The 26,910-nt window shown below is 42.1% G+C and overlaps 1 protein-coding gene across 5 annotated transcripts in view; it reads left to right on the top strand.

Moving 5' to 3' along the window:
- LOC133383714 (uncharacterized) overlaps positions 1–13,735 on the top strand; it is a 77,843-nt gene extending 64,108 nt beyond the window's left edge. For all 5 annotated transcript variants that reach the window (XM_061624929.1, XM_061624925.1, XM_061624926.1 and 2 more), the window contains one exon: positions 11,081–13,735. In XM_061624929.1, coding sequence (XP_061480913.1) covers positions 11,081–11,209 — 129 coding nt within the window. In that variant the 3' untranslated portion in view covers positions 11,210–13,735. The remainder of the gene's footprint in view (positions 1–11,080) is intronic.
- The last annotated feature ends 13,175 nt before the right edge of the window (positions 13,736–26,910 follow it).

The following is a 26,910-nucleotide window of genomic DNA, read 5'->3' as shown; positions in this document are numbered from 1 at the left end:
AAAAGGCAGGCAGGGCATGCCAGGCAAGGGGTTGCCAACTCTCCTTTGATATGGATATTGTTGCAGAGGATTCCTAATCAAGCCTTACTAACAGCACAATCCTAACAATATCTACACTGAAGTAAGTCCTGTTAAGTTCTTACTTAGTCCCTTAGTAAGTGTGTTTAGAATTGCAGCCTTCAGGGGTATCCATCTTTACTCCTGAGTAATCCCATCTAACATCTCCACAACACTAGGCTTTCTTCCTACAATGGCCTTCTGATGACTAGCCTGGCCTGAGGGCACTTACATCGTTCTTGCCAAAAGCAAGTAAGTTAGATTAAATGTTCCGTACCCAGGATCTCTAAGCAGTTAGGAAGGAATGATCCCGTCACTTCAGCTGGACCTCAAAACACCCTCATTTAGCTAAGATTTCTATCTTAATTTCCAGTCAGAGAATTGTTTTTGTTTGGGTGGTATGCTCCAAGCAACTGTGGTTGATGCTTAATGTATCATGCTTAATGACATCACTAGGGCCCACCCCATGACATCACTAGGGCTCACCCCATGGAATCTCTAGAGCACACACCCCTGTGACATCACCAGGGCACACCCCGTATGGCATCACTAGGATCCACCTCTGAAATCTCAGGGTTTGGGATGCTTCTGAACTGGCAACCCTACTTCAAATCCCTCCTTGAAATACCACCATGATGCCCGTTTTTGTACTTGGTTGTGGCTGTAGTTGCCATGGGCTCTCTGCAGTTGTCAGGGCCTGCTCAGCCATTAGGTGGAGTGAGGTGGTTGTCTTGGGAAGCAGATGCTGGTGACAGGCAGGAGTAGAGAGATGTTGGAGGACAGAGCTGTGTGTAGGGATGGATGTTTCAGTTTCTAATTTTTGCTATCAACTTCAGCTCTTCACATTTCCACTTTTTTTTAAGTCCTCATGAAAATTCATCAGCATTTTAGTGCAAATTTCTTCTATTTGCTACTTCTATGCAGTTTTGCCTAATATACACACGTCTATGAAGTAGTGTTCCATACCATAATGCTTTTTTGGGGAACACTCTTTTTTTTTTTTTTGGAACACTTTACCTTAGTAAAATGCGTTTTTCTGCATATTACTTGGTTGGAAAACTGCATTTCAACATTTGTAAAAGTGGGAATTCTGAAGGATGACTGCTTTGGTTCATGTATTGTTTTGGAAAGTGCAAATTAAGTAGAACTGCCTTCTTAAATGTGAACTGAAGTGTATTTCTCCCCCATCCTTAGCTGTGTGTGTGTCCCATCACCAGCACTTAAATAAGATTCAGCTGCCAATCCAGCTGGATTCTGTGCTTGGAATGGGATGTTATGCCCTTTGCTTCCTGCACCAAAGTTTTTTGGGCGAGCCCTGGGAGTTGTGTCTGAAAGAAAGGCCTTCCATTTTCTGTTTCCACTGAGGGATCTTCCACTGAGGGATCTGTCAGAAATAGGCTGTCCCTTTCCCTAACCCTGAACTGCTGTCATCACCTGAGGCAAGTGTACTTGCAACAACCAAGTATCACAGGGCCGTCTTGTTTATTCCCCTGTGTTAAAGCCTTAAAGCAACATCCCATAAGGCACCAAAGAAAAGCAGCCTTAGGAGATCAATAGCCTTCATGGGCATCTGCCGGAATGCTTCCAGAGTAGGGGGTGCCAATGTGAAACACTGAAAAGGCTGGGTAGGTGGGTGGGAGCAGGCTAGTTTCTCCCCCAAAATGAGGATAGTGCCTGCGCATTTTACCTCGAGTTCTACAAATGTTAATAGCTTACTCTTTTTTTTTTCTCAAGATGAAAGCTTGGCATCAGGGGGATTATGGTTCATCGGGAGGGGGATTACCCACCATGTTGTAGTGCAATCCTATGCATGTTTACTCAGAAGCAAGTCCCAATCCTGTACAGAGAAAGTACTCTTTATGCTGCTGAAAGCTATATATTTACTGAATTCCTGATGTGAGACAAGCAGGAAAAGGAAACTGTAAGTTTAGCTATTGCCTGGGGTCCACAAATCTTGTCAATCACAAGCCTGATTTCACTTATTGGCTAAAAACCTGAAAGGGCAGGGATTAGAGCAGCCTGTAGTAACAAAAGTCTATGGCAGCCTCACTGGCTGTGACTGGGTCTGCCAATTTCCATCTTCTTATGAACTCTGCAGAAAATGCTTTGGAGAACCTAAGTTCTGTGGAACTGTGATGTCTTAAAGGACACTCCATTCTCCACATTTCTGTAGCATTTTCTTAAATCCTCATGACAATTCTTCAGCATTTTAATGTGAATTTGTCCTAATAAATACACTTTTGTATGTAAACTAATGTACACAGGTTTGCAAGCAATTTCTCCTAATATAATGCATTTTTGTATTTTCACTGCTATATTCATCTTTTTGCTCACTTTTCCCTTATGCATGTATTTTTGTAAACATCATTTGGTTGTCTGAATTTTGTGATGCAGTTCTCCACGTGAATTTTGAAGGATAGCTGTCTTTCAGTTCTTGTATTATTTTGGAAGAGAGCCAGTGTGGCGTAGTGGTTAAGGTGTTGGACTATGACCTGGGAGACCAGGGTTCGAATCCCTACACAGCCATGAAGCTCACTGAGTGACCTTGGGCCACTCACTGCCTCTCAGCCTCAGAGGAAGGCAATGGTAAACCCCCTCTGAATACTGCTTACCGTGAAAACCCTATTCATAGGGTCACCATAAGTTGGGATTGACTTGACGGCAGTCCATTGTTTTGGAAAATGTGAATTTCATATATTTAGCTTTAAATGCAAACTGAATCAGATTTCTCCTCTATCCCTAACTGCCTCTGAACCCTGTATCTTTTGCCAAATTAGATTTCTTAACAACGAAGATTTGTGTGTTCCACTGTTGGGATTCCATGAGGAATCCCAACAGGCCTTACTCTGCCATTAAACCTTGAGTAGTTAACACAGGATTCTCAGCCTTCCCCAACCTGTCAGCTACATTATCCACCTGCAGCAAAAAACAAACTGACAAACACACATATCCAGCTGCTGCTTGTTCACCAATCCTGATTGGCTGGCATTTCAGAATGGAGGGCAGTGCCAGGTTCTTTGTCCACTTTCTGTCTGTTTCAGTACTGGCAAGCAGCTTCTTTGCTCAGAAGAGGGGACAAATCTGTCTGATTAATTCTGCCCCTTCAGCTCTGAATAAAGGTTGCTATGTTACCCTCCCACTCTGAGGCCTGCCAGAGCATACACCATCCATAATACCACAGCAGGCAGCTGGTGAGTGCTCTTAAAATGTGCCTCTCCTGCTGAGTTCTTGCTGTTAGCCAAGGTTCCAGTGGGTGTGTGTGTGTGCTCGGGTGTTGGGCATGATTTTTCTGGGCAGAGCTGGGGATAGTCAAGTTCCAGACGTAGCAGCACTAGAATTTTCTTCACAAAATGCCGCCTTGAGAATCGGGGTGCTCTTGCTAGGAACATGCTTCATATTAGAATCCTTTTTATAATGAAAAGTGTTTGCCTGACAGTGCTCATATCGGACAAGAGCAGACCAGATGTCCTCCCTTGTTGATGTTGCTCATCTCTGAAAGCAAGTATCTGTGACCTTCCAGTTCCCATCATCTCTGACCGTTGGCTGTGGTGGCTGGGGCTGATGGGAGTTGGAGTCCAAGAACATCTGGAGGGCCACAGCTTGCCACTCCTATTTTAAAGAATAGGAAAATGTAATAGGGGAAAGCTTCCCTCTCATGGTCTGAAATAATGGACTTGATCTATGCATGCAGTGGAATGAGGTGACAATCCTTAGACAGTAGAATGGATGATATTTCTTCATACTGCAGAATGGAAGAACCTTAAAAAATCTGTAAATTAATAAAAACAGAACAAACAAAAACACTTCTTGAACGTGGAAAAACTTGCACAGTAGGGAACTAGCTGAGACAGAAGCTTTTTTTCTGCTATGTTAGAATTGTGTGTGCATGAAGGAGCACTCAAAAAATAGCATCTCCCACACACATGCAACCTGAAGAGCTATATTCATTCTGTCATTTCATTCTGCTGTACATTCATTTGTTTATTAAATTTCTATCTTGCCCTTCCTCCTAAAAGAGTTCAGGGAGGCACTGTAGACCATTGGTGATTCTAAAGCTGGACAAAGATTTCCATGCTTCCATCATCTTACAAACCAAATTCCCCTATCAATCAGGATTAGAAAACATCTGCCAGCATGATTTCAAGGCAGTCAAATTTTTACAGTTTCTAATTAATCAGGTTTAGTATAAATGTGGATTCATGCCCTGTTGCCATTTTGTAGGGAATACTAGAGGAGGGCAAAAGACATGATCCATCAGGCCAAGGAGTCCTGACTTTCACCATCTGCTGCTGCTGCTGCTGTTGTTATTATTATTATTAATAATAATAATAATAATAATAATAGTAGTAGTAGTAGTAGTAGTAGTAGTATCTGCCCACCCTTCACCAGTAGGTCTCATGGCAGGTTACAGAAATTTCAAATACAGTATTAAAAGCAGTTAAAACACACAACATTCACAAGAATAGGGTGGGTCCTGAAAACATACATCACAAGTGCCAAAGGCCAGAGTGAAGAGGTGCACCCATTGTTTCAGTGGATGCTAAGAGAGTCTTTTGTGGGGTTGAATGATGGTACTTGAAATTACTGTTTTAATTTGGTGTTTGGACAGTTTTTTCAGAATGGTTGAAGCAAGATATTGTACATATATGGGCAGGGATGGGGAGCCTGTGGCCCTCCAGACATTCCCATCGTCCCTGACCATTGGCTAGTCTAAAGAGTCTTTGTTTATAGTTCTCTAAGAAATCTAACTTTAGAGGCCTGGAAGTTGATGATATGGATCCAAAGTATGCAAGATCAGAGGTGACATGGTATTACAGATTGTTAATTCAATAAGTGCCCTCCCAATATTGGAAAAGATTTTGGATAACAAAGCCCATTTTGCTAGTATAATTCATGATACCCTTTCCTCAGTGAATCTTCCTGTCCTTTTCCTGATAGAGCATAGAGACACCTAGGGTCAAATTTCCTCAAAGTTAAGTTAGAAGATCTTAATAAATGAAACTGCTGGCTGCCTTCACTGTAGAGAAGTATTCGAAAGACTAGTCACTAGAATATTTCCTTCTGAGTCATACAGCTGTGACAAGAGGACCATATTTTTGTTTCATGCATTGCTGACCTACCCATCCAACTAGAACTTAAAATACTCATGGGAAGATTTGTTGTGCACCTTTATATGGGCAAATAAATTGGATGCAACAGGTAACTAATGTGGTGACTTCCAGATATTATTGGACACCACCAACCATCAGCCCCAGCAAACATGGCCAATGGTCAAAGGTGGGAGCTGAAGTCCTATAGTGTCTGCAGGATATCACAATGGCTAGAATGGAAAGAAAAACATTACAAAGGTCTCTGTCAAACGGTGGGATGGCTGTTCCATCATATTAGGTTATTTTGCAGCTTCCTAAATTTAAAATAATAGTTGATTGGCTGCAAATGTTTGAACAGCCACACTGGGGATAAACAGAAAAGGCAATTAACACCCATCCTCCCACTGGATGCTCTTGAATGGTACAGGACAGAATGAGACAAAGATTTAAGATGTCTTTGGGCTTTCTTGTGACTGCCTAAACTATTCGGGTTTCAGATGGCTGAAGCAGGGGTAGCCAATATAATTCCCTCCAGATGTTTTGTACTACAAATTCTTTCAACCCCAGCCGGCAGGCAGGAATGATGGGAATTGTAGTTCATAATATCTGAAGGGTGTCATGTTGGCTACTTCTGGACTGGAGAAATAAACTAATTCCTAGACTCTCCTTATTAGCTCCCAATGGAATACATAGATTGAAAATGTAGACTTCATAGTAGTCCTCAGTTTCAGTTAATGAGAAAATGGAAAAAGTAACACTTCCTGGACTCTTAGAAGAGGGACAGATTATTTTCCCCCCAAGCCCTAACAGAGAGAAACAGAGACCTTTAGTTTTTATCAGTGTCTTCCATTTATTTATTTATTTCACAATTTATAAATCACTGAACATTTTAACAAAATACTTGAGGAGTGTACAAAAATAGAATATTAGACATAATATAAACCATAAAACTATTAAAAATATGAAGCCAATAAGAATTAAAAACTTCCAAAATAAAATGGGCTCCTTCAGGAAGACTTGGGGACACACACACACACAAAAGTTTTCAACAAACATTAACAATTTAACAATGTTGGGGGCTTGCTTCACTTCTAGAGGAAGTGAATTCTAGAGACCTATGTCACAACACTAGAAGTTTCATAAACAACCCCATATTACTTCGGATTTATTGTCCACTGAAAAACTATAAACTCCAGTGGTTTACTCCTCTAAATGTGTGCATTATTTTCACATGCACCAAAGGATGCAGATTTGGGAGAACAACTGGAGGAGAATCAGTGAAGGAAAATTTGGCAATATGCCAGGTATGGGGAATCTTTGGCCCTCCAGATGTAGCTGATCTACAACTCCCATCATCCATGGCCATTGGACATGCTTGCTAGGACTGATGGGAATTGTAGTTCAGCAGCATCTGGAGAGCCAAATGCTTCCCACTGCTGCTTTAACCCAACTGTCCACATAAACATGCATGAAACACAATAGAAATTAATAATTGTTGTACAAACCCTATTATGTTAGATAGAATTCACAAACAACATAACCTGAAAATGCCATGGAGAGTGTAGGCAAATAGGACTTTGTGGGAGTGCCCCATAGCATGAGATTTAATTGGGATTTAAGTTTTTATATAAATGTGGTACAGATTCCAAAGTTGTCTCATTGCATCACGTTGAGCAGCATAATTTTCTGAACCCCTGCAAGGACCTGAGCTAGAGAATGCACCAACACCATATAAATCCAAGTCAAAATTCCTCCCCTTAAATATTAGACCAGTGTCATCTCTGTTGTCTTTTTGGTGCCTACTGAAGACCTTCCTCTTTTAACAAGCCTTTTAATGAGAGACCTTAATCCCAGACTGCATCTGTATTGGAATTGTTTTTAAGATGTTTTAATTGTTTTATCACTTGTTGTTTGCTGCCCTGGGTTCCTTCAGGGAGGAAGGGCAGGATATAAACTAACTAAACAAATAACAAATCCCTGTGTTTCAAAACTGGTTATCCTATATCAAAATATAGGTATGTAGACTATTATCATTGTATACATAGGCACTGCTTCTTGTATTTATTTTTAGTCAGCCCTGGTCACTCACACTAACTGAAAACTGGATCCAGAGGTTGTAGAAAACTACCATCCAGTCTCTAATATTCCCTTCCTCAGCAAGGTGATCGAGGGGTGGTGGCCGGCCAGTTGAAGGTGTGTCTGGAGAAAGCAGATGATCTAGATCTATTCTATCTGGTTTCTGGCTCGATTTTGGCACAGAAAGAAACTTGGTCCTGATTGATCACTTTTATTTTTATGAAACCGTTGGGAACTGTCATCCTGGGATTTGGAGCATGGTGTCACCAGTATGCTGATGACACACAACTCTGTCTCTCCATTCCATCTGAATCGGGAGAAGCGTTGGACAGGTGTCTGGAGGCAGGGATGGGCTGGATGGGGGCAACAAACTGAGGCTGAATCCTCATAAGAAAGAAGCGTGGTGGGTGGGTGGTTCCTGCATCCGGGAATTAGGTGTACAACCTGTTCGGGGTTGGGCTGTACTCCTTCTGAAGGAACAGGTTCATAATCTGAGAGTACTCCTGGATTCTCATTTGTCACTAGAGTCCTAAGTGGCTTCTGTGGCTAGGAGTGCTTATGCCCAGCTGAGGCTTTGCCAGCTACAGCCATTCCTAGACGAGAATAGCCTGGCATCAGTTGTCCATGCTCTGGTGACTTCCTGTGTGGACTGTTGTAATGTTGCAAGGGTGGAGCCACCCTTCAAGATGGTCCAGAGGCTGCAGCTAGAGCAGCATGTGGCTGCTAGACTGGTAAGTGGGACAGCCCAATGGGACCATGTACCACTGATCCTGAAAGTGCTGCGCTGGCTGTCAGTGAGCTACTAGGCCCAATTCAAAGTACTAGCTTATAAAGCCCTAACTGGCTTGGGGCCCAAGTATCTAAAAGAGTGCCTTTCCCAGTGTCAACCATCACAGACCCTACAAGAGCACTACCCAATTGGTGCTGACCCATGACAAGGCCTTTTCAGTGGTGGTTCTCTATCTGTGGAATGCTCTCCCCAGTGAGGTGCATCTCTCACTATCATCACTGACTTTTAGGAGGAATTTAAAAACATTCCTGTTTACCCAGGCATTTGAAGGGCACTGTTCCTGGTACCCTGATGATCACTGATAAAATAAGGTTTTTAACTATACTTTAGAATAGTTTAACCTGTGTTTTAGAATGTTTTTAATTGTAATTGTGTTTTGGAATGTTTTTAGTATGTTTTTCTTTTTCTTGTTAAATTGTTTTGTTTACGTTTGCCACCCTGGACTTCTTAAGGAGGAAGGGCAGGATATAAATTCAGTAAACATACTGATGGTAGTAGCAGTAGCAGTAGCAGTAATAATAGTAACTGTGCCCAGATATTACCTTTTTGTTGTTTGTTAATGTAATTCATAAAAGTGAAAAATTAAAACCTCATATGTGTAATACCCAACTGGAGTCGTTCTGATAGTGGACCCACTGAAGTAGCTTAAATCCGTTGAGTCTACTGTGAGAATGATTCGCATTGGATATCACCCAATATTTTGTCCTAAAAGGTCATCATGACAGAGGCATATGTAGCAGGAGCTAGACTCATAACTTTAATTTAGCTGATAACCACTTGGCATGAAATCTAGAAATCTGTCTAGATGGGTGAGGCATAATAGGCAGTGCTTTTAGAAGGGTGAATCTTAGTCTTCCATTGAAACGTTAGGAAGCAAAATGCATTGCTCAGGGAATGAAACAGATAATCTAATGGACCCTTTTCCTTCTGACAAAGGGATTTTGACCTTATTGGCTGGGTCAACAACACAGAAGACTTTTCTGTTCCTGACCTTTTAACTATTTGATTGTAAGTCAGAATCTATTAGGGAAGATGCATGGATCAAAGACTGAAGTCCTCCATATAGTGACCACCTAATAACAGACATGACCATGAGGTGTCAGAGGTCACTCCAGAATAAAATACCTGCTAATTGTTGATAAAAAATCCCAATACTTAGCAAAAGGGCCATCCCTTCAAGCTTATTTGGGAATACTGATGGTGTGGGAGGGAAGGAAGAAAGAGGAAAAGAAACAGCAGAGTCTCTAAAGTCTGTCTCCCTATATCCAGTGTATAGCCATACTGATCGTTTTCAGTACCCTTTTTATTCATTCATTTTTCATTTTATATTTTAAATACGTGTAACCCGCTTTTTCTAAGCAGAGCTCAAGATGGCTAATAAAATGAAATGAAATCAACAGTATAATGACAAAAATTAACTGCTATGGAAAAGGAGAATAAAAACATGGATAGTAAAAGCAGCTACTGAAACCAGTTTATTACAGGCACTTCCAGTCTGTCACTATTTTGGAGTGTGATTCAGGTCACATCCTCGCCATGTATTTAAAGCTCATGGCTTCCCTCAAAAGAATCCTGGGAACTGTGGTTAGTTAAAGGTGCTGGAAATTGTTGCTCTGTGAGGGATTCTTTGGGGGAAGCCATGTGCTTTAAATGTACTGTGTGGAGGTGACCTCATCTGGAGGTGAACTCAGGTTGCACAATTAAAGTTCATTTGTTGATCTTGCATCACCAACCTGCTTCTGTAAAAGATCAGACTTTTTGCAGTAAAGAAAATGATGGGAGAATGCACTGGAAAGTGTGGGATAACACTTGCTTGAGGCAGTGTCATCTAACTTCCCTGCAAACAAATCAGAATGAATGCTCAATAAACATCTGGAAGCACACTAAGACAGTTTCTAGCAGTCAGACAGACTAGCAGACAGTTTCTAGCTTAGATTTCATAGCTCTATAGGTTGAATTTTATAGATTTTAATATAGATCTATAAGTTGGGACATTTTGGGTAAATTTGGGCAAATGAGAGTCAAGCTTTGTCTCGGGAATGGAGCATGGCCAAAAGGGGGCCACCTCTTGCCCATAGTGCACTGCATACTTGTGGGGAACTCAGTGGTAATTAATTCATAGAAGACCTGATTCTGTTGTTCAGAAGCAGTGGCACCACCCGCCTACCACTATAACAGCCATCCAGGGGCAGAGTGGGAGGGTGGACAGTGGCAGCATGGCTGAGTGAGGCCGCTTCTGAGCCCCTGGATCTCTTGGCCCATGTCTAACCTGGTTGACCACTGGCACCAGGCCTGTGTTGAAGGGAGGCTTGTCACTTTTCACCCATTTTTAAAAAAAGATGTAGCCAAAAGTGGTGCTGTAAGTTTATCTGGACATCTTTAGTGAAGAAAACTGAGGGAGGGAAGGTTGACACTCAGCAGAGTCAAGGCAATGGAGAGAGGGAGCACAATGGAGGCTGAGGGGTTGCCAAAATAGGACCAGGACTGTCTAGGGAGCAGGAATTGCAGGGATCTTTAGAGTAGGGTGGGAAACAGTTTGGAAAGAGAAGAACTACAAATGAGGTCCTAAGGACTAGGCCATAGAACTTGTTAATGGAAGATCTCCCCCTGCCTGTATGAATTTGCCCACTCACTTGAACATTCAAAAGAGGCTCTGCTCGGTGTTCCGTCAACATGGAACATGAAGGAGGAGGTGTTAGTGGGTACAAGGGACAATGCCTTCTTGGTGGTGGCATTCAGATTATGGGCCTCCCTGCAACAGGAGATCCATCTAAATCCTTTTCTCTGTACCTTTTGATGTTTTATTCAAAGCTGCTTTGTTTAGAGATATTTTTCAGTGTTGCAGCCCGAATACCTGCTTGTTTTATTACTGATCTTCAGTGCTTTTTTGCTTTTTGTTTTTTACTCTTTTTATGAATGTTGCTTTATTGATTTTTTTATTATAAAGATGTTTTTTATTTTAATGAATAAATAGGTTGCTCATTGTCAGGTTCCCCCTGTGCACACTCGTTGATTCATCTCATGGGCTCTGACCCCTACCCTTTTCCCCCTTATTATTTCCATGCAGCATATCAATGGAAGCCGACCAGCACCTCACTTCGTGTATGACTCGTCAACCTTTGCCTTCCAGTCCCTGAGCACCTTGAAGCCTCTGAGCCCAATAGCTCCGGTTGAAGAACCCTCATGTGCCTACTGAAGGAGATAATCAAAACTCTCAGGAATAATCATACCAACCAATTTCCCAGCAGGAACTGGGTGTGGGAGGGCATGTATTGGAAATAGCCTCCGAGATCTTTGGTCGCAGGAGATGGGTGACTTTTCTCTTGCTTGTTTTTCATGCCATCATAACGTCTGAAGATTGGTAGAAAGGGAATGTATGTGCGTTGAGCAAGCTCAGCTCATAAGCCATAGTGCAATTATCAAGATGGTATCTGATAACACAAAGCTGGTTTCTTAGGGGGAAAAAGGTGGGTATATTTCCCTAGTGAATGAGCAGCTACCTGTGTGGTGGAATGTGAGGAATAAGTGGGTTTCTATTCTTTCCCTCTATCTAGTGGAGTTGTTCTCTCTACACAAGTGTATCCCGGAGGACTAGTTCCTTGCCAAGAAGTGGAAGATCTCTGGTCTCATCATGACTGTAAAGGTCAAGATAGATCTGGCTTTAGCTGCCCATAGAGGGTGAACCTAATCTTTGTGTAACCATATTACAAGGCTAAACCAAGAAGCACACTGAGGTTGTGCAACTTCAGGGTTACCTTGAGACATGGTACAAATGCACCAATCTAGAGTATGCCCCAAAGGATTCTCCCTTATGAAGGTTCAACTAATGTCACATGTTTTTGTCCTGTGCGTTCTGGAATATGCCATGGAGCCTCAGGGTATGCTGTGTCTGGGCAGATGTTAGCTAGAAGGTACGCAGGAGAGAACTTGTGGAGGGAGGGAAGAGACACAGTTTCCTCTCACTTTGACTCCCTTCACACACACCTTATTTTGAGCCACATGAGCATCACTTCTTTGTGTTGGTATCCCCATGGGCTGTGGAATATGTATAAAAACCGCAAGGTCAGATTCCAAACCATGTGTTTAGCACCACCCGTGTGATCACACTATTCATACCCTGCAGCTACATGGGATAGTATGGGATAGTATTGCAGGAGGTAGAATTATGTGTGGCTGGGTTGCCTTCGATTTATATGTAACCACACTAGTTTAAGTGGATGTTATACCACAAGCACTGGGAGCAAATGTTAGCTCTCATCCTGAGATGTATAATTGACTCTTTTGCAGGTATGAGTGACAGAGAAGGGGAAAGATGAAACATGTTATAGTAATAGCATCTTTATGGTGGCAGGAATAGTGATTTAACACGGCTGCAGCGTCCTCTGTTCCACACTGAATCTTTTCTTCTTGTTTGTCTACACTGACATAAGAGAGAGAGAGAGAGAGAGATTATTTCTCCTGTTAAATGGCCCAGATTCTACAGCAGGGGCAGGGAGTTTGTGGCCCTCCAGATATTGTTGGACTCCAACTGCAATCAGCCCCAGCAAGTGTGGCCAATGGTCAGAGACTATGGGAGTTGTAGTCCACCAAAATATGCAGGGCCACAGATTCACCACTTCTGTTTAAAGGGTCCCCTGCAAGCCCAATGAAATCTATAGTGTCTATTGAGCCTTAAGAAATTAACAGTATGGTACACTGTTCTCTCTATGTATACTCAATGTCTGCCTTATCTATGTACTAATAATACGGCATACAATTGAGTGAGCACTTCTGATACGTAATCTCCATTTTTAATTTTTTTAAACATATATATATAAAAAAAACTTCAGAAAACATGCATCTGCCATAGTTTGGACAACTACTCTGATGCCATCCATAATTAGAAATTTAGATCTTAATCTCGTCAGTAGATTTCCATGTAGAAAAAGCCAACCTCAGTTATGTCGCCACTGGAATGCTGAATCCTGAAGCTTTCTAAGCTGAGTATGAGTTGAATCAGCTGCTTTTACATAGTCTCCCATGTAAAGATACTGGCCACATAAGAGGCAGTGGCCAGAATGTCTGGGATAAAGGAACCCATGCTTTGTATTTTTACTACTCCATTCCATGCAAGAAGAATTCAGGGATGTGCACAACCTTCTTTTCACCAGCATTAATGAAATAAAAAGCAGAATTCTTTTTTGTCCACTGGGTTGTTCTGATAAGAACAAAATGAATGATGAATGAACGAAGGCAGATCTTTTTTTGAAATATTTCTGTTGTTCCTCCAGTTAAAGGCACGGAAATTTGTTTCCCTGTCTTTTAAACCTAAATATTATTCTTGCAGGCCTTATTGTCAACAGTACATGATGGGATCTGTATTTCTTACGGGCTTAGCCTCCCTATGACAAGGGCAAATGTACTCTAGTTTGCTGTTTCTGCGAATTGAGTTCAGCCCACAAATAGCCAGTGTGTATCATGGCCAGGAAAGGTTTGGGGTTGTTCTCCTCATGCCTAGAGCCATCAGCTTGTCCCACAGACACAGTAGAATCCTTTTTTTTCTTTCTAAACAGAATGACTTTTTGTGATTGGCCTAGAGAAGCCGTCCCATATGATGCTCCAAGATGAAGGAATGGAAGGGAGACGACCTCTGTTAATCTTGCCTTTCTTTAGTACTTTTGTAACATTTCTCTCTGTGGTTTTTCAATCAGAACAATAAAGTTACATTTTAACTGCTGCTATATTCATGGCTGTTTTGCTTTCTCTGAGTTCTGAGGCCCTAAGGACATGAAAGGCGACATTTTAGTTTACTATTTTATAATGGACAGGAACCCTGGGAATCCGCATTTAAAATATTCCTTGTCCCACAACAAGGAAATCCAAGCATCTGGACTGGAATCTGTCTTGCAAGTTCAAGGAAATTACGCAGGCATGACATTTGCAGTTTTGACTGCAATAAAAAGGCTGCTTTTTCCACATTATGTCTTTTCCCAGTCAGCCTTAATGAGCAACAATTCCATGCCCTCATTCTTGCCCCCCCCCTTCAGAGAGAGTCAGCACCCCTATATGCAACTCCATTGGAATTGTGAGATCACTGTGAGCAACTGGGTTACACAACCAACGTACATGAAGCAAGACCCTTAAGTTAATGGTCACTACCCTGTGGTGAAAGATATTGGGGATGCAAGGACTGATTCACACATTAAGAATGCGAATCCATGCAACTGAATAGAATAGATTTGATGTCTGCCAGCAGTATGCTGTTGAAAGTAAGAAGAGGCTCGCTTTGAGAACAGGATAGAAGTGTATAGATCGGGTGGGCGATCTTTTTGAAGTCAAGGGCTGCACCTTCTTGGGGGAAAGAGGTTGGGGACCATACGCTGGTGCTGGGCAGGAGCAGATCTGATGGTGAGTGGGACCAAAGCCAAAAGTAAGGACACCCCTTTCCTCTCTTTCCCTCTCCCCCTTTCTCCCCTTGATCATCCATTTGCTCTCTTTTTATGTCTTTCACACACAAACCACCCATGTACAAACCCCACACCCATTGATTCACATTCACAAACAAGCACGCATACTTTGGACTGACCCTGAGACATGTGAAGCCTCACCTATTCCAACTTAAGTTTGCTTTTTAAAAAGCATTAATTATACTTTTGTCCTGACTAGGCCAGGTACATCTGAATGGCTATATTGGAGAGAATGCTGGACTAGATAGACATTTGGTCTGATTGTACATGAACATTTTAATGCCCCCTCCTTTTAGGGTTAATAAATAATACAGTACGATTTTGGAAGAGGGGAATAAAAGTATTTTTGAAAGGTTAGTTTTGCTTGCTGGAATTATTTTGGTTTCTGCTTCCTACCATGATGTCCTATGATGTTACTCATTATTTTGTTTATATCCTGACTTCCATCTATGATGGAACTCAAGGTCTCCCATTCAGGCATTGCCTAGACTGAGCCCTGCTTAGGGTAGATCCACCCTGTACATTTCAAGCACATTCAACACGTTTAAAGCACATGACTTCTCCCAAAGAATCCTAGGAACTGTCGTTTAAGGTTGCTGGGAATTGTAGCTCTGAGAGGGTGAAACTACAGTTGCCAGGATTCTTTGGGAGAAGTCATGTGCTTTAAATGTGTGTTGAATGTGCTTTAGTTATTGTAAACCACCCAGAGAGCATCAGCTATGTGGCGGTATATAAATACAATAAATAAATGTATGGTGTGGATGGTTGCTACTTCATATTCCAAGTTTGGACCGTACCTTTGGCCTAAGCAAGTCAACTGTTACGTGAACTGCAGCTAGAGGATCAGTGAAGTACTGTATGTGTAGTGCTAATGCAAGAGCTGCAGTTCAGCTAGTTCGTGCAGCTGTTCATAAGTATGAATTTTGCTTTGTGTGCAGAAGGATGACAGTTGTTTTAAATGCTTTCTGTTCAGAGGTTGCTTTGTGATGTAAACTTGGCACAACTGGTTGGCGGTTGAGCTTGTGGTTATCAGCCAGCGCAGTCCCAGTAACTTTTTGAGTGCTATCCCTTATCCTGTTGCCTCTTGACTAGACTCATGCAGGTGTTTCCGCTCAAAGGTGAAAGCAGATTGTTTAGATTCTGAAAAGGGGAGAGATACTAAATGAAAGTATGCTTATAAAGCTTGATGGTCTGGTGTACTGGGACATTCCCAGATGTTAAAGCCTCTTCTCAGAAGGATGTGCAGCAGGATCCAGACACGATCCCTCAAGGAAGAAACTATGTCTGTTGTGACAGTGTTGCACTTTTCCATTCTTTACAACTCCAAATTTTGTGCTTGGGAAAATGCAATTCCATTAGGAGTATATATTGTACACCAGTGGTTCCAAACCTTTTCCCCCCCATGGATCACTTGAAAATTGCAGAGGGTTTTTGTAGATCACTTAATTATGTTTCTGCCTGTTGTAGCACCTGACGTTCCATAGAATTCAAATTGTAATACAATAAAATACAATATAAGGAATAAAAAGCAATAAAATGCAATTAAAAATAGATATGAATATTCAGTGCGATGGATGTGCCATCTCCTTTCTGCAACCACAAATCCAAAGATACACTGTGGACTACCTGAATGAAACTCACAGACCATTGGACCACAGTTTGGGATCTCCTGTGGTACACCCACCCACCCACCCACCTACACACACACAAACACACAGAGTGCTGTATGAAATATGTGTGCTCAATTGCCAGTCACTAATTTTATTTTATTTATCTATTTGTTAAGTTTATATCCCTTCCAAACAGCTTAGCTCTCTCTATATTTATTTTATTTTATTATTTTATTTATATCCCTCTCTTCCTCCCAGTAGGAGCTCAGGGCAGCAAACAAAAGCACTAAAAACACTTTAAAACATCATAAAAACAGATGCTGTTCAAAGTATAATAACCCATCAAATGTATAAAAGAAACTAGATATTAAACAGTAAAATCAATAAATCCAATGTTTAATCAACGCATTCAGTAAAAAAAACACATCTGAAAGCCAGCATAAGCATATTAAAAATGATTGATTGATTGATTGATTGATTGATTATCCCCCCCTTCCTCCCAGTACAAATCCAGGGTGGCAAACAAAAGCACTACAACACTTTAAAACATAATAAAAACAGACTTTAAAATATATTAAAACATTTTTAAAAACATTTTTTTAAAAAGCTTTAAAAACATCTTTTTAAAAAAAGTTTAAAAATATACTTTTTAAAAAAGGTTTAAAAACATTTTAAAAAGCAGTTCCAACACAAACACAGACTGGGATAAGATCTCAATTTAAAAGGCTTGTTGAAAGAGGAAAGTCTTCAGTAGGTGCCGAAAAGATAACAGAGATGGTGCCTGTCTAATGTTTAAGGGAAGGGAATTCCAAAGGATAGGTGCCGCAGCACTAAAGATCTGTTTCCTATGTTGTGCAGAACGGACCTCCTGATAAGATGGCATCTGCAGGAGGCCCTCACCTGCAGAGCACAATGATCAACTGGGTATATAAGGGATAAGACAATCTTTCAGGTATCCTGGTCCCAAGCTGTATAGGGCTTTGTACACCAAAACTAGAACCTTGAACTTGGCCCGGTAGCAAATGGGCAGCCAATGCAATTCCTTCAGCAGCGGGGTAACATGTTGGTGATATACCCTGCCCCAGTGAGCAGTCTCACTGCTGCATTTTGCACCAGCAGTAGCTTCTGGACCAACCTCAAGGGCAGCCCCACATAGAGCGCATTACAGTAATCCAGCCTGGAGGTTACCAGTGCAGGGACAACAATGGTCAGGCTATCCTGGTCCAGAAATGGCTGCATCTGTCTTACCAGCCAAAGCTGGTAAAAGGCACTCCTAGCCACTGAGGTCACCTGGGCCTCTAGTGACAAAGATGGATCCAGGAGCACCCCCAGGCTACGGACCTTCTCCTTCAGAGGGAGTATGACCCCATCCAAAGCAGGCAACTGACCAATTATCCGAACTTGGGAACCACCAAAACACAGCGTCTCTGTCTTGCTAGTTTATTGGCCCTCATCCAACTCACCACCAAGTCCAGGCCCTGGTCCAGGGCTTGCACGGCCTACATTTTGTTCGGTGCAAGAAGTTGAAAGCACCAGGTGATTACACCTACTGTAATTAAAAGTCCTAGGAGAACAAAAAATGGAATCAGCTGGTGTCTAAAAAATCCTAGCATGGGTGCCAGATGAGCCTCTCTGGGGCAGGCATTTCATAAACCGGGTGCCACCACCAAAAAGGCCTTCTCCATAGTAACCAACCACTTCATTTCATTAGGCAGGAGAACCTGGAGAAGGTCTTCTGATTAGGATTTCAAGAACTAGGCCCATATATACCGCAGAAGGTGATCCTTCAGGTAACTGGATCCCAAGCCATTTAAGACTGACTTAAGCTCTGGGCTGTTACACACTAGGGCCTGAAGATGCAGGCCGTTTCCTGTTTGTTCACAGCATCTGATCTGTTCAGGTTCTTCCATGCATGCACACTTTGGACATGAATGTGTATATACTCCTGACCATTTGTAAGCACATACAGCACATGTCTGTACAGGACAAAGTGGGCTTCAAGTATAAGGCACAAAAAATGAGGATTTGGAAAACTGTTGAGCCAGGAGCCTTGGTGCATGGGCTAGTCCTTAATCTAGCCTGTAAATTGGGGCTACATTGCTTCACTTTCTAATATAAGCATTGATGGAGCTGAAACTTGCCTAGACATTTAAATTTAGAAGCCCTTCCATATAATCCCAAAGTTCTTTGACTGGAAGGGCTGGTTGTGGTTACACAGCGGTAAAGGAAGAATCATTCTACATCAGCCGTCCCTGAGGTGGTGCCTTCCAGATGTTTTGGAATACAATGCCAATCAGCATGGCTGTGCTGCCTGGGGCTGATGGGAGTTATAGTCTCAAACATCTGGAGGGCAACAGGTCAGGGGAGGCTGTTCTACATATATTCAAAGATGTTCTATTATGTCTATGCTAGTGCTGTGCTGAACGTTTCTTCTGCATTTCCCCCTACCATTCCCCACCAATCTATGAGAAAAGAAACTGCGTTTGAAAATTGTGAAAGGGGAGAGAAGATTTCAGTGAAATCCTCATGGAAGGGATGCAGGATTTTTGTTTCAATGGGATGCTTGTGAGTGTCCTTTCTTTCATTCTACCAATGTCTCCAGCAGTCTGCACTCTGCAGCCTTACTGAGCGAGTTTCCTGAAAATCGCATATGTCCTTCCCAGCCTTCCTGGTGCCCTGTGCTTCAATTGAAGCTCAGGGGAAGATGTCACGGGGCAAGTCCTCCCATGGTGCTTTTGCAGATTAGGAATTCAGACAGCTGGGGAGGCTGCAAATTGCTGGAGAGTGCGTAATGGAAAGAGAAAAAACTACATTCCATCCAAGGCCACACAGTGACAAGATAAGTTCAACAATTCATCCACCACCGAGATTGCGAAGAAAGTCTAAAGCAGCCCGAGAAAGAGGCAGAAAAATTGAAGTCTCCTTTGCAGAAGAAGGAAACATTTGAGAAACTGGAGAACGGGTTTGAACTCAGGTACATGTGACCCTTTCCAGGCGTGGGGATAAGCCGCACTGAGCCCTGGCTTAAACAATGCCTTGAATGGTTCTGAATTGGGGTTGTTACATCCAGTGCTGGTCCTGCTCAGAATAGGCCCTTTGAAATGAATAGACAGGAATAACTTAGGTCCATGAATCTCAGTGGGTCTACTCTGTGTAGGCCTAGCATTGGAAGCAACCTATAGTGTTTTGTTGAATCAAAATTATTTTGTGATAGTTGCAAAGGGGAGAGTGTATTTATATTGTGTTGTTGTTGCCGTGCCCTCTCTTAACGAGCTCCCTCCTGCACTTGCTGAATAACTCAACAGCTCCTTGCGGCCACTCTTTTCTTTCTTGCATCCAATGCTGCTAATCAAGCCACTTATGTTCCTGCGCTCGACAGCAAATCATTTCAGCAATTACAACCCAAGAACAATAAAAAAGCAACTGTTTTTCCTGGTGTCATTAGCATGTCCCAGACATTGTGTTCTCATGCTTTGATGTGCAGTAATAGCCCAGTCCAAATGCACTACCCAGTGCAATGGTGTTTCCCAGCTGTGCCAGCTTCCCAGCCACAATGGCCTCTCCCTCCTCAGAGACACTGTTAATTTTCAATTGGAGCCCTCCAATCCGCTCCTGCTACTTGGGGAGTTGCTGTTTCGCCTGTGATTTACCTAATTTAGGTTTCTAATGACTGAATTGGCTGGGTAGCCATCTGTCTGCTACGTGAGGTTCTTTGCAACCCCATTTCGAGCATGAGGCTCTTGTTGTGGTAGGGAATACTGAAGGCCCACTTAGTCTCTGTTATGAAATGAACCTTAGGAGTGTTGTCAACAAATCAAGAAAGGATGGCTGCTGCTAATTTCAAGAGCTCTGGACTTTTCTTCTTGGCTCAGGTTGGTCAAATCACCTCCATCTTCTTGATAGGGTGACTACCTTTTCACTGCCAAAAAGGAGGATTTCCTCCTCAAAAGGGCCCAGATTTGCATACAATTTGCCAATGCTCATGTATATGTGTACATGCACATTTAGAAACAATTACTATAATATGAACAGAAATATAATGCATCTCACTTTAGTAGAGAGGACTGTGATCAGGTGACCTACATGTCTGCACAATCTGCTATCCAGGTGCTAACAGAAGAACATAAGAAGAGCCTACTGGATCAGGCCAATGTGTAAACAATACTGAGCTAGATGGACCAATCGATGGTTTGTAAGGCAGCTTACTATGTTTCTATGCTAAAGCTCCATCAAAATAAATGATTCTTCTATTTCTGGTGAAAGACATATTGAAGAGGGAGCCTGACAAACCTCATTTGGTATTCTGAAGCATATTGCTAACCAAAGCATAGAAGAACATAGGAAGCAGATCTTTAATATCGTGGCACCGTCTAAATATTAGACAGGCGCCATCTCTGTTATCTTTTCAGCGCCTACTGAAGACCTCTCTCTTTGAACAAGCCTTTTAAGTAGAGGCCTTATCCCAGGCTGCATCTGAGCTGGAATTGCTGTTGAAGATGTTTTTTTAAATTGTTTTTAAAGTTCTTTTTAAGATGTTTTGTTTTAATATGTTTTTAAAGAGGTTTTGTTTTAATATGTTTTAAAGTATTTTGTATTTAAGATGTTTTAAAGTGCTTTTAGTGTTTTTGTTTGCTGCCCTGGGCTCCTTCTGGGAGGAAGGGCAGGATATAAATGTAACAAATAAACTGCCTCTGAGGTAGAACATAGCCATCAGGGTTAATAGCCCTTGATAGCCTTATCCTCCATGAACTGTCTACCTGTTGATAGACAATTTCAGGGCTCCTGCTGTCCCTTCTGATGGACTTAAAAATGCAAAAAATACCATAAAAGCAATAAGACTATACATAGTACTAAAAGTGTTCATCCACTAGCAATCAATAACAAGGAAAATATCCTTCCCACCCCAAAAAGACCATGAAGAACAGGCCAAAAATCAAACCACATCAGGATCCAAATGTTTGGGCAAACAAGAATGTCTTTGTCTGGCATCCAAAAGCTGACAATGTTGGTGCCAGGTAAACCTCCTTGGACCAGGCAGCCCTTCAGACAGAGGACTCTTCAAACAGAGGACTGTTCTCTGACAACCCTTCAGAGAGAGGACTGTCCTCTGTAAAGCAGAACACATGGTGACCCTACTTCTTGAGATCTCTTTGTAGAATATAGAGGGCACCTTCCTTATTAGGCAATTGCTTATATTATAACAGTAGCAGCCACGTGACATTCTGAATCCTACAGAGCAGCAGAAGGTGAATCAGGTGCCCAAAAGGAAAGAGAACACATTTCAGAACGTGCCCTGCCCCAGCCTTGGCAAGCTGGGAATCATTTTGAACATAAATACATTGTGGAAATCAACTGACTCTCACTGACTAAGACTACTATGACCAAAGGGCCTGCCTACTGAGGAACAGACCCATAAGGGTTGCCAGAATGTGCGTGGAGCAACAGAATGCCATCTTGGTGTTTGGGGAAGTCAATCTTACTTTAGGGGCCTACTTGATGGCACCTTGGCCATGTTAGGGAATTGCTTCCATTCAATTTATGCATTGTTTCACATTACCAAATGAAGCCCTGAAGCAATTTATTGGGTCAATGTGCAAAATACACATTAACAATCCATTAAAGTGTAACAAATATATAAAAAGGATTTGTCTATAAAATCAGCTGATGACATAAAATAGCCACCATACCTACATAAGGATGAACACCAAAAATAAGCAACCAAAAGCCACACTTTTAGCGTTTTCAAAGTGCCTGAGATTGTAGGCATGGCTTTGCCAGGCACTGGAAGGATGACAATGTTGGTGCCAGGTGAGACTTTCTGAGGAGTACAAGAGAGGGTGAAGCTGTATATCTTAAAGCTCAGTTAGGGCCAGCAGAAGCCTTTGAGATGCCCTGAATTGAGCTCTGTTCTGTCATTGGCTCTCAAGTCTTCATCACCAAGCTCTGCACTCTTCTCGCCCTCTCATTCTCCCTCTGCTGCAACCATCATTTATTATCTTTCCTCTTGATCTGACAAAGGGGTGAGTTCAGATGAGTATCTTTCAGTTACCAGGTGCTTGCTGGATGCAGTTATCATTTGCCGCCTTCATTGTACTGCTCAAGGGCCACCACTTGGAGGCAAATGTTCCACTTGCCCAGTGGGTGGGCCAACTGTGGCATTTAGATACTGTAACAATGGAAATTCTGAAAGAGCCATTGGGAAATTTAAAAAATACCCCTAGTGTTATGAAAACAAATCAAATGAATCAGGCCTAGGGAACTTACAATATTACAACAGTGGATTTTCAGGCCAAAGAAAGATTCCAAGCCTTGATTTGGATTATTTGAGGCTCTCTTTTTTTATTTTCAATGCCCCAAAGTTTCACAACAACAGTTTAGTCAATTTTGCAACTGAATTATTGTTGACCTATCTGTTTCCTCTTCAGGTTTACATCTGCTTTAAAATCTATGTTGCTGGTTGTGTAGGAATAAGAATGGGCCAGCTTCAGCTCATTAGGCTTTCTTACTATGATGGCTCCAAACGTAGCTCATCAACCATGTATTTGTCAACACAGACAGTTGAAAGTGACATTTTGGAGTTTATATTTGATGTACAACACTTAAGTGTAAAGTATAGATTCCCCATATAGCCGAAGTGGTGAATATGCTACCTTCTGCACTGAAATCTTCATCCAGAAAAGCCAACCTCTACAATCTGAATAAAGAGCTGAAATCTGTGAAAATATTCAGTGTGCATAATGCACACTATTGATAGTAATATAGAACATTGAAGCCTTGCCACTCATCCACGGGAAGTCCTGCTCATCATCCATGACTGGCTTCTGAGATATCACTGGCCTCTGACCACATATCTTCAAGCTTATATTTGCAGGAATACAAACTTGCGTGAAAGAGCAAAAGCTGACATTCCTAGCATGCAGAATTTTGTCTCTGACAGAGAATTCCATGCTTGCCCAGATCCATAGAATAGACAGACATGGTGGAGCCAGTTGTCTTTATTAACTGCCGACAGAAATTCCAGAAGCCTCTTAACAACCACAAGGAGTATTGGGATTCAAATATATGCACACTAATGAGTTGCATGACTACCTCTGTCCTGTTCTGTCCAATGCTATGTTCACTCTGTAAGGTTACTATGCCTAGGAGGTGCCATTCATCCCTCTACAGATAAATTGATGGTGTCAATCAGTGTTGTGGAGCCTGCAGTCCTCCAGATGTTCTGGACTCCAACTCCCATCATCACCCAACTAATTCAGCATCCTGTTCTCACAGTGGCCAACCAGATGCCTGTGGGAAGTCCAAAAGCAGGACAAGAGCACAAGAACACTTTCCCCTCCTGTGGTTTCCAACAACTGGTATTCAGAGGCATGCAGCCTTCCAACAGTGGAGGCAGAGCATAGCCATTATGGCTCGTAGCCATTGATAGCCTTATCCTCCATGAATGTTGTCTAATCCTCTTTTAAAGCCATCCAATCTGGCGGCCATCACTGTCTCTTGCGGAAACAAATTCCATCTATGTACCACCTGAAGAAGTACTTTCTTTTGTCTCTCCTGAATCTCCCAACATTCAGCTTCATTGGATGTCCCCGAGTTCTAGTGTTATGAGAGGGAGAAAAACTTTTCTGTCTCCACTGTCTCCACACCACGCATAATTTTATACACAAGTTATCCAAGCTACAGCTACTATACAAAAAACAATGCAGTTCTCCAAATAATATAACTGATAAAATCTCCAGGATTATATTTTGTTTCTTGCTTCAGCCACAAATTGGAAAATTACTCATGGATGGATCCCTTTTGTCTCAGTTTTTTTCTTCATTTCAGGAACGTGTTATTCCTGTTCATTGTGATTGTTCTACATGCACTTAGGCATTTGAGTTCAACCTAAAGGGTTGTTACTCTAAGAACTGTAATCCAAAAATGACAAGTTTTCAAATGGTAGGCAAAGAGTGAAGAATGTGATATGACCTATCTGTTGCTGGCTGAAGAGGAGGAATGCACAGCCTTCAGTTCTAAAAGTAAGTAAAAGCAGGTAAGGTGATAACTTATGTGGACAGATATGTGCAACCTTTCAAGTGTCACAGGACTTTTCATCATTTAGCTGTGTCTATGTTCTGGAAATATGTGCATAACAATATCTGGTTTGTTTCTCTTGCAGGCCCACTTGGCTTGATGCTTTGGAGAAGTATTGGTTTTTTTAAAAAAAGCCAGCCTCTTTGTTTAAATATGCAGTTTGTTCCATGAGGTTGTAGGATAAAGCGCATCATTTAGCTGGCATCATACACTGTGCCTGGCTTCAGAAAGCAATGGAAGTGTCTACTCTTGCATCCTGCCCTTGAACAGTGGCAAGTGAGTAGTGATAGCCCAAGCTGGCATTTCACCCACTTCGCTCAGGGAGAGGTGAAGGGATCATGGGAAAAATCAGCTTCCAACTGGCTGCTGTCAGATCGGCAGCAGTTTCTCGCATTGTAGTGAAAGAACAACAGCCAGACTAACTGCATCCTGCCTTGTCTTTGAGATTGCTGTGGTAACAGTAAGCCCTGAAGGACATGAGAATGATAGATGGGCCAACTTGCCTGCTAGATGTGGGGGCTGATTACAAAATGGATGATTCAAAAATTACAGCTGAACAAGCCTTGACTCCACAGGGTGTGGGCAGGGTGCATTCCTAGCAGACAAGAGTAAAAAAAAATCCAGTCCTTCGGTTATCATAGTATGTATAACCCCAATACATATTTCTGCTATACACCTTTCTGACACTATGATGTGGGAAAATCCTTCATGTCATGTGTCAGTGCCATGAGATATGCTGCTTTTCTTTCCCCTACTTTAGAATGCAATGCCATTGCCACCTTTTGCTCCAAAAACAAAGGGGAGGGTGCCTCTGCATAAGAACAGAGTGTCTTCCATCTCTGGAAATTCTAATGTTTCAAAGTTGCAGAGGGCTTTGAGAATCAACACTTTAGTTCTTTTGCTTTTGAACCTGAGTACATAAGCATCTGTGAGATATAGATGTGAGGTGCTTCCAGATTAGGACTTAATATTACAAATAAGCCATACAGATATCGCAAACAGTTGTTGGCAACATGGGGTGGCATGCAATGCTAATCCCACTCAGGGTACACCTATTGAAATTAATAGACATGACTAATTTGAAGTATTAGTTCCCCTCTATTCAGCACTGTTTAGGCCTCATCTTGAGTAGTGAGTCCAGTTCTGGTCTCCACACTTCAATAAGGATGCAGACAAACTGGAACAGGTTCAGAGGAGGGCAACAAGGATGATCAGGGGACTGGAAACAAAGCCCTATGAGGAGAGACTGAAAGAACTGGGCATGTTTAGCCTGGAGAAGACTGAGGGGACATATGATAGCACTCTTCAAGGACATGAAAAGTTGTCACACAGAGGAGGGCCGGGATCACTTCTCGATCATCCCAGAGTGCAGGACACGGAATAATGGGCTCAAGTTGCAGGAAGCCAGATTTCGACTGAACATCAGGGAAAACTTCCTAACTGTTAGAGTCATACAACAATGGAACCAATTACCTAGAAAGGTAGTGGGCTGTCCGACACTGGAGGCATTCAAGAGGCAGCTGGACAGCCATCTGTCGGGAATGCTTTGATTTGGATTCCTGCATTGAGCAGGGGGTTGGACTTGATGGCCTTATAGGCCCCTTCCAACTCTACAATTCTATGATTCTAACTTAACTTCACTAATTTAAATGGGTCTGCTCTGAGTAGGACTTACTTGAATACAGCCCAGAATTTTAACAAACTTATCAGATTTCTCCCATATAGGCTGGCATTTTGATGCCGATAACATGGTATGGGCTTATAGAAAAACTTGTATGCCCAAGCAGCACCTGTCCCCCAAAAAAACACCTGACTGAAACCACCCTTGAGCACTTCTGCCTTTTCTTTGTCATCTGTTATCATTTTGCCATCTTCATTGAGTAGCTGTGCCACCATTTCTTTTCTCTGTCTTTTACTATGGACGTACTTGAAGAAAGCTTTTTTGTTGCTTTTAGCATCCCTCGCTAGCCTCAGCTCATTCTCAGCTTTAGCCTTCCTGATACCATCCCGGCAATTCCGTGATAGCTGCCTGTACTCTTCCTTTGTGGCCTGGCCTTCTTTCCACTTCCTGTATGTGTCCTTTTTTGTTTTCAAGTCCTCTCTAAGCTTTTTGTGAAGCCACATTGGCTTCTTCTGTTGTTTCCCCCCTTTTTTCCTTGTTGGGATTTCTTGCCATTGCACTTTTAGAATTTCCTTTTTTAGAAACTCCCACCCATCATGGACTCCTTTTCTCATTAGGGTGGCTTGCCATGGAACCGTACTTACAATTGTTCTGAGTTTATTAAAATCAGCTTTCCTGAAGTCCAGGGTGCGCGTATGGCTACTCTCAGCTTTTGCTTCTGTTAAAATCAAGAATTCAAGTTTGGTAGGGTTACTTTCCCCCAGAGTTCCCATAACTGCCACTTCATCCACCAAATCATATCTATTGGTTAGAATCAAGTCCAAGATAGCTGATCCTCTGGTTGCTTCCTCCACTTTCTGTAGGAGAAAGTTATCTCCAACACAAGCCAGAAATTTCTTGGAGGGGCCATGTTTGGCAGAGTTTGTCTCCCAACAGATATCGGGATAATTGAAATCCTCCATTACTACTACAAGCAAATGCATCCCAGTGCATAAGACACAGTAACAAGGATATTGACCATGGGGAATGGCACTGCTGAATAATAAGGTTCTATATATTGGTTCCTGCTGGGAGGAAGGGTGGGTTATAAATAAATAAATAAACAAACAGGAAGCTCCCTTACATAGAGTCAGACCATTGGTCCATC

The sequence above is a fragment of the Rhineura floridana genome, chromosome 4, assembly GCF_030035675.1.
Source record: "Rhineura floridana isolate rRhiFlo1 chromosome 4, rRhiFlo1.hap2, whole genome shotgun sequence".
Taxonomy (NCBI): Eukaryota; Metazoa; Chordata; class Lepidosauria; order Squamata; family Rhineuridae; genus Rhineura; species Rhineura floridana.
Note: the sequence above shows the minus strand (reverse complement) of the source record. Positions and strands in the feature narration are given on the sequence as shown.